Source organism: Eimeria maxima, genomic scaffold (assembly GCF_000499605.1).
Source record: "Eimeria maxima Weybridge genomic scaffold, Emw_scaff1272, whole genome shotgun sequence".
NCBI classification, from domain to species: Eukaryota; Apicomplexa; class Conoidasida; order Eucoccidiorida; family Eimeriidae; genus Eimeria; species Eimeria maxima.
Window position 1 is genome coordinate 1943 of NW_013563451.1, and position 8375 is coordinate 10317.

The window sequence follows — 8375 nt, forward strand, 5'->3', positions numbered from 1 at the left end:
AAAAAAAAAAAAAAAAAAAAAAAAAAAAAAAAAAAAAAAAAAAAAAAAAAAAAAAAAAAACTAACTCTTCCTCTTGTTGCTGAAAGATTTTATCTTCTCTCCATTTTTCTTGTAAAATAAAATCTCTTAAAAATCTCTCATTTTCATCCAATTTACTGTCATCAGCTGCAGCACAGACACACTCCTGCTGCTGCTGCTGCTGCTGCTGCTGCTGCTGCTGCTGATGGTTGCGGTGGTGGTGGTCGTCGTGGTGGTGGTGGTTGTGATGCTCTGGTTCCGTTGATGGTCTTAGGTTCGCTTATAAAATAGTCCTAGGGTTTAGGGTTTAGGGTTTAGCTAGGGTTTAGGGTTTAGGGTTTTGGGGTGTATGTACAGCTCAGACTTACCCCAAAAACGAGCCAAAACAGAATCTGCTGCTGTTCCTCTTTCTGCATTCTTCGCCTGCAGCAACAACACAAACTCTAAACCCTAAACCCTAAACCCTAGCTAAACCCTATAAACCCTAGACCCTGGCGATAGAATGAAGTATAGAACTGTTGTTTGTATGGTTTTCCTAGAGTAGCTAGGGTTTAGGGTTTAGGGTTTAGGGTTAATTATAATTACATCAAGGAATTTTTTATATTCTGCTTCTTCTTGTTGTTTTTCTTTTTCTCCTTTTTTCTTTAATTGTAGCAAACCCTCCTCGGGTGTATCCGCACCTTCCTCATCTGTTGCTGCTGCTGCTGCTGCTAAGAAAGAACGTTTTAATTCACTCATTTCTTCCTCATAAGAAGCAGCTAATAAATACACAATAAACATATATATTAATTAAACTAAATATACAGCAGTAGCAGCAGCAGCAGCAGCAGCAGCGTAAATAGCAGCAGCAGCAGCAGCAGCGAAAATAATTCAAAACCGACAAAAAGAGCAGCAGCAGCAGCAGCAGCAGCAGCAGCAAGATCAGGACCAAGAAACGCAACCGCAGCAGCAGCAGGAACAATAACAAAGCACACCAGTAGCAGCAGCAGCAACAGCAGCAACAGAAGCAGCAGCAGCAGCAGCAGCAACAGCAACAGGATATTTACATTTAGCGGTTTCTTTTTTTTGTTGAAGTTTTTCTTCTTCTCCCTCAAACCCTTCTGCTCCTTCCTTTAATAATGTCTCAGATACAAATTGTTTATATTTTAAGGGTTTCTGTTATAAAAAAAAAGAAGAAAAAAACAATAAATTAGGGTTTAGGGTTTAGGGTTTAGGGTTTAGTGTACATATAGAAAAAAATATATCTAAAATTAGCGTTAAAACGAGGTAAACAGCTGCCTATACACCGCAAAAAGGGAAAAAATATTTATTTATTTTTATCTATAAACTCAGCAATAAACCCTAAACCCTAAACCCTAAACCCTAGAATTAATGATTAGGAATAATTATATATGTATTTTTACCTCTTTTTTTGTATTTTCTTCTGCTGTTGTATCCTCAAAGTCCTCATCCTTAAAAAAGACTTTATTTTTATCATAAATTTTAGGGTTTTTGCTTTTTATTAATGATAAAACCCTCAAGAATTTCTTCTCTACTTGCGGTGTTAATAAGGTTCCTTCTTCGTCTTCTTCCTCCGAGCTGGATTCTTCTGTATAAAGGAAAAAAAAGAAATAAAAAAGAAATTCATTATATTTAATTGTATTTTGTTTCATTTATTTTATTATATTTAATTCATTAATTTATTCATACTTTTTATTCTTATTATTGTTACTTATTCTCTTGTTTTGCAAGAAATGCAAAAAAAGTTGCACATACACCCGAAAAGTTGCACATACACCGCAAGTAGGGAATAAACAATAAAAAAGGAATTAATTAATTAATTAAAAAAATATATACTTCTTTAATTTATACAATAAGTACAATAATAATAGTAAAAATAATAATAGTAATAATATAATATAACAAAAAGAATAAATTTTAATTCTTAGGGTTTAGGGTTTAGGGTTTGGGGTTTAGGGTTTACCGCTGAGCTCCTCTAGTTCTTCTTTATGTTTAGAAAGAAGTTCTTTTTTTTTTCTTTGTTCATATTTTTGTGCATATTGTTTATTAATAGTTATATTAAAACCTTCTTCTTTATTTTTATTTTTATTTCCTTTTTTTTCTTCTCCTTCTTCTCCTTCTTCCTCTGAATCCTCTAATAGATCTTTTGTCTTTTCTTTACTCTCCTCATCTTCCCCATTAACACCACCATCAGCTGATTTATTCTTAATCTTTTTCCGCCCCATTCCCTAAACCCTAAACCCTAATCCCTAAACCCTAAACCCTAAACCCTTGTTTTGAATTTCGCTATTCGCAGCAATATAGCCAGAAACCCTTTTCAATGGCAATTGAGAGAACCTTTCCCTCTAAAAAAGAATAGGGAGCTCCTTCTTGTATATAACAAGTCAATAGAATTAATTAGGATTAAGGGTTTAGGGTTTAGGGTTTAGGGTTTAGGGTTTATTAGGGTTTATTAGGGTTTGTTCTTCTGGAAGCTACTCAGCGGGGCTTCTCCTTCACCCTTAGAGATAAAGGTTGCTATTTAGACTCAAACTCTGCGGTTTTGAGGAATAAAAAGGAATAAAAGAAGAAAAATATATAAAAACAAGGAAAAAATAATAAAATAAAGAAGAATTTCCTTCTTGGGGCTGGCAGCGCATGCATGCATAAATAGCAACCCCCACAGAAGACCCCATAAAAGTTGTCGTTTTTTGCATTTGCGTTTCAAATATAAAATTTAAAAATAAAAATAATAAATAAATAAAATAAAGAATTAATTTTTTTGCATAATTCAACATTTTTTCATCTTTTTGAGGTGTACGTACACCCCAATACTTGCTCTCTTATCAATACAATATACACAATATATATATAAATATAAAGAAAATGGTGACAATTTGCCCTCGTAATGAATTATCTGTTGCTTGCCGTTATTATCTTTCCTCTGTAAAAGGAAATCAGCAAAAAAAGGAGGAAGAAGAAGATATTGATCTTTTTGGTGAGACAAGAGAGAAGAAAAAAAAGAAATAAGTTGCGGTGTATAGATAGAGATGTATATATATGCGCGCATATATATATTTATTATTTATTTCTTTTTTATTTAATTATTTAATTATTATTATATTTTATATATAAATAAATAATAAAATGTCTTTTTATTCAATTAAACCCTTTAATATACTACACAAACACTGTTCCTATCCATACAACCACCAAAAGAGCAGCAAAAGAGCAGAAAAACAGCAGCAGCAGCAACAGCATCAACAGCAGGAGCAGCATTAGCATCAAAAAATAATAAATAAAATAAATAAAATAAATAAATAAATGAATATTTTGTGTGTATGTGTATATATAGGTGATGATGATGATGCTGCTGCTGCTGATTTAAAGAAATTATCTGAATCAAAGAAGAAAGAGAAGGAAGAAAAGGAGAAAAAGAATAAAAAAAAAGAAATAATAAATAAATCTATGTTAGTAATAGAGATAAAGCCAAGAAATTCAGAAACAAATTTAGATTTAATTCAACAAAATATTCAACAAATTATTATTGATGGATTAAAATGGGGAGAAAATGCTAAAAAAGTTCCTCTTGCATTTGGTCTTTATAAGTTACAGGTATTTATAATTATTCCTGCTGTTGCTGCTGCTCCTGCTGCTGCTCCTGCTGCTGCTCCTGCTGCTGGTGGTGCTGCTGCTGCTGTTTGTGTTGCTGCTGCTTTTTTTGCTGCTTTTTTATGGTTTATAATGGGGGAGAAAATGCATATAAACAACATTCCTTCAGTTACCTACATAGACTTTTATATATTGCAGCAGCAGCAGCAGCAGCTGCTGCTGCTGCTGCAGGTGCTGCTGCAGCTGCAGCTGTTGTTGTTGTTGGTGGTGTTGGTGGTTGTATTGCTGCTGCTGGTTATGTTGTTGCTGTTGCTCCTTTGCTGTTGCTGCTGCTACTACTACTACTACTACTGCTACTGCTGCTGCTGTTGTTGCTGCTGCTGTTTCTGCTGCTGCTGTTGCTGCTGCAGGTTCAATGTGTAATAATAGATGATATAGTAGATACACAAGAAGTATTAGATAAAATAGAGGAATTAGGTATGACAGAAGAAGACAAGAAAAAAAGAGAAGAAAAACAACAAAGAGGAGAAGATGATGATGATGATGATGATGAAGAAATCTCTGGTCTTGTACAATCTGCACAAATTATTTCCTTTAATAAATTATAAATATTATTTAATTAATTAATTAATTAATTAATTAATTAATTAATTAATTAATTGATATTTATTTAGATTGTTAGGTGGCTAGCTAGGTAGCTAGATAGGTAGCTGGCTTTTTATATAGCTAGCTAGCTCTGGCTAGCTGGCTAGCTAGCTAGCTAGCTAGCTAGCTAGGCTATAGTGCAGCTATGGATAGCTGTAGCTACCTAGTGTGGCTAGCTGCTAGATACAGCTAGCTAGCCACAGCTAGCTAGCTACAGCTAGCTAGCTACAGCTAGCTGGGTAAACATTACACCTGGTGGCTGTTTAGCGACGGCATGGTGAATGCTCTTGGGGTGTATATACACCTAGACAAACAGATACATCCTTTATTGAGTTATTTATTTATTTATTTGTTTATTTATTTATTTTTTTATTTATTTATTAGGTTTAGGGTTTAGGGTTATACAAATAATAACTTATGCAGGTTCTTGCTGCTACCCAATCATGCGTGGCTAGCCAGCTAGCTAGCTAGCTAGGTAGCTAGCTGTAGGCAGTCCGGTGCTACTAGGTGTCTTGCTAGTTATTTGTCTAGCTAGCTAGCTAGATAGCTAGCTATAGGCTCGTAGATGGAGCAGGAAAGAAGAAAAAAAGGAAAAACTTTAGAGGTATAAAACGAGGTGTCTGTGCATGCATGCATGCAAAAAAAAAAAAGAAATCTTTTTGTGTAAATCCCTAATAAAGAAAAAAAAAAGCAGAATAAATAAATAAATAATATATATTATTTATTTATTTATTTATTTACTTATTTATTTATAAATCATCAAGATCTAATGTGATTTCTTCTTGTTGTGGTTTCCTTAGAGGAGGAGGAGAAGAAATAGATTTATTAATAAAAGAAGAAGATAAATCTTTTTTTTCTTCTTTTTCTCCTTTCTCTTCTTTATTAAATCCTTCTTCTGTTGGTGGTGCTGTTGCAAACAAATACAATAACACCACACATTATCACAAGGGTTTAGGGTTTAGGGTTTAGCGAGGGTTTAGGGTTTAGGGGCTTATGCTACACCTATTTAATACCATTTACCTACAACATATATTATTATTATTATTATTATTATTATTTATTATTATTATTATTATTATTATTTATTATTATTATTATTATTATTATTATTTCCTAGAGTTAATTATTGTATCCTAGGATAAATTAGGGTTTAGGGTTTAGGGTTTAGGGTTTAGGGTTTACAGTCATCAAATAGATCATAATTATTCATTCCAATTAAATTGAGAAGAAATTTTCTTTGCAATTTTAAATCAATAAAAGATGGATTAGACCAATGAGGCCAAGGATATATTTCTTCTTCTTTTTCTTCTTTTTTTTTTTCTTGTTTTTCTTCTTCTTGTTTTTCTTCTTTATCTTTTTCTTCTTCTTGTTTTTCTTCTTTATCTTTTTCTTCTTCTTTATCTTTTTGTTTTTCTTTCTTTTCTTCTTTTTTTTTTTCTTTTTCTTTTTCTTCTTTTTCTTCTTGTCTTTGTTTAATCATTTCTTTTAATTTATTAATGACAAACTTTCTGTCTTCTTCTGTTGGATGACTATACATACATAAATACACATAAACCCTAAACCCTAAACCCTAAACCCTAAACCCTAAACCCTAAATCCTAAACCCTCGGTAGCAAGCATATAAACCGTCATAAACCCTAAACCCTCATCAGCTCATAAACCCTAAACCCTCAGCAGCTCATAAACCCTAATTAACCCCAAACCCACTGCACAAGACTGCTGCTGCTGCTGCTGCTGCTGCTGCTGCTGCTGCTGCTGCTGCTGCTGCTGCAGTGTGTATCTTACACTGCATGCGCATTAGTAGGGAATCTGCTTGTTGGTATTAATCGTTGATTTGCTCGTAGAATAGATAACCATTCTACGTCATACCTAAATAGATAAATAAATAAATAAATAAATAAATAAAATAAAATAAAATAAATAAATAAATAAAGGAGGGAGGGAAGAAAGTAAGAGGAGGTAAAAAGGGAAAAGAATTGAATAAAAAAAAAAAAATTAGCTTACTCAATCATAAGAGGAGTATGAATATTAGTAGAAGAAGAAGGATATTTAATATATTTAGTATTATTAGTATATAATAAATTAGGGTGTATATCCAGTATATGAATAAAAGAACGTTTATTTATTATCTTATCTAATGCCATAAAACGTGTTTCTTTTTTATTTGCATGCGTTATTAATGCAGAAAAATATACATGTAAATGGCCAGAAAACCAGAAACTCCTGCATAAATACATATACATAAATATATAAATAAATCTAAATATATATATTAAATTAATTAATTAATATAAATACATATATATATATATATATATATATATATAAATTTAAATAAATATCTGCAATGCTCTTGGATATGCTCAACATTCATGTTTCCAAAAAAAAAAAAAAAAATTAGGGTTTAGGGTTTAGGGTTTAGGGTTTAGGGTTTAGGGTTTTGGGGTGTATGCCTACGGTTGCATGCTTTTTAATAGAGCCATAGAAGGAGGACTACCTAAATTATGACGATTAATATCGTCAATAAATGCAGGTTTTTTTTTTATTAATTCTTCTTTATTACCATAATTATATACTCCTTCTGGCCAATCATGACTTAGCATTATATCTACAGGTTCCTCTATCTGTATATATGTATATACATATAAACCCTAAACCCTAAACCCTCATATCAGCCAGCATATCTAGTTTAATAGTGATTAGGGTTTAGGGTTTATCGCTAGAAGCTGGTTTCTATAAGATAAACATAACGACGGCGGTTTTAGTATGTACATATATATACACGGTACAAGCTAGGGTTTAGGGTTTAGGGTTTAGGGTTTATGGACTTACACAATGAAGTTTCATTAACTCAAATTGCCGGACATGATAAGCACTACGCATTGTATTCGAATCATAAGGAGGACGTTCAAAATGTCCTACAAAAAAAAAACCCTAAACCCTAAACCCTAAACCCTAAACCCTAAACCCTACCTAGATTATAATGATGTTTATCATAGATTCCTGATAGACCAGCAATACGAATTCCTCCAACTTTAATTACACCTGAATGTCCTAAATAAAATATATTTGGTGCTAACCAGCCTCCATAGTACCTAAGTAAATAAATAAAATAAATAAATAAATAAATAAATAAAATAAATAAATCAATAAATCAATAAAATAAATAAATCAATAAATAAATAAAATAAATAAATCAATAAATAAATAAAATAAATAAATCAATAAATAAATATAATAAATATAATAAATAAATAAATATATAAGCTAAATAAATAAATACGTACAATTCCCTTAATACATTAGGTGCCTCATGGTTCCCCCCAATAAGAATAGTATAATAAACAAATAAATAAATAAAATAAATAAATAAATAAATAAATAAATAAATAAACTAACTAACTAACTAACTAACTAACTACATAATAAATAAATAAATAAATAAATACGTACAATTCCCTTAATACATTAGGTGCCTCATGGTTCCCCCCAATAAGAATAGTATAATAAATAAATAAATAAATAAATAAAATAAATAAATAAATAAATAAATAAATACGTACAATTCCCTTAATACATTAGGTGCCTCATGGTTCCCCCCAATAAGAATAGTATAATAAAAAAATAAAATCAATAAATAAATAAAATAAATAAATCAATAAATAAATAAAATAAATAAATCAATAAATAAATATAATAAATATAATAAATAAATAAATATATAAGCTAAATAAATAAATACGTACAATTCCCTTAATACATTAGGTGCCTCATGGTTCCCCCCAATAAGAATAGTATAATAAACAAATAAATAAATAAAATAAATAAATAAATAAATAAATAAATAAATAAACTAACTAACTAACTAACTAACTAACTACATAATAAATAAATAAATAAATAAATACGTACAATTCCCTTAATACATTAGGTGCCTCATGGTTCCCCCCAATAAGAATAGTATAATAAATAAATAAATAAATAAATAAAATAAATAAATAAATAAATAAATAAATACGTACAATTCCCTTAATACATTAGGTGCCTCATGGTTCCCCCCAATAAGAATAGTTAATATTGGGGCTTTTTTTTCTTGTTTATAATAATAAATAAAATCTTTT

At 30.6% G+C, this 8375-nt stretch overlaps 3 protein-coding genes across 3 annotated transcripts in view; 1 reads left to right on the forward strand and 2 right to left on the reverse strand.

Moving 5' to 3' along the window:
• EMWEY_00050880 (krr1 family, zinc finger-containing protein, putative) overlaps positions 1-756 on the reverse strand; it is a gene marked incomplete at both ends in the record, with an annotated part of 2443 nt that extends 1687 nt beyond the window's left edge. The window contains 3 exons of the mRNA XM_013477415.1: positions 66-270; positions 387-441; positions 604-756. Coding sequence (XP_013332869.1) covers positions 66-270; positions 387-441; positions 604-756 — 413 coding nt within the window. The remainder of the gene's footprint in view (positions 1-65; positions 271-386; positions 442-603) is intronic.
• A 2127-nt stretch (positions 757-2883) lies between these two features.
• On the forward strand, positions 2884-4217 carry EMWEY_00050890 (elongation factor 1, putative; the record flags this gene model as incomplete). Its single annotated transcript, XM_013477416.1, has 3 exons — positions 2884-2995; positions 3353-3612; positions 4020-4217. 3 exons carry the CDS (start codon positions 2884-2886, stop codon positions 4215-4217), a joined length of 570 nt encoding a protein of 189 aa, XP_013332870.1.
• Positions 4218-6707: 2490 nt separating this feature from the next.
• Positions 6708-7344, reverse strand: EMWEY_00050900 (serine/threonine protein phosphatase, putative; the record flags this gene model as incomplete). Its single annotated transcript, XM_013477417.1, has 3 exons — positions 6708-6878; positions 7087-7172; positions 7335-7344. The coding sequence occupies 3 exons, from the start codon at positions 7342-7344 to the stop codon at positions 6708-6710; spliced, it is 267 nt and encodes an 88-aa protein (XP_013332871.1).
• Positions 7345-8375: the final 1031 nt, after the last annotated feature.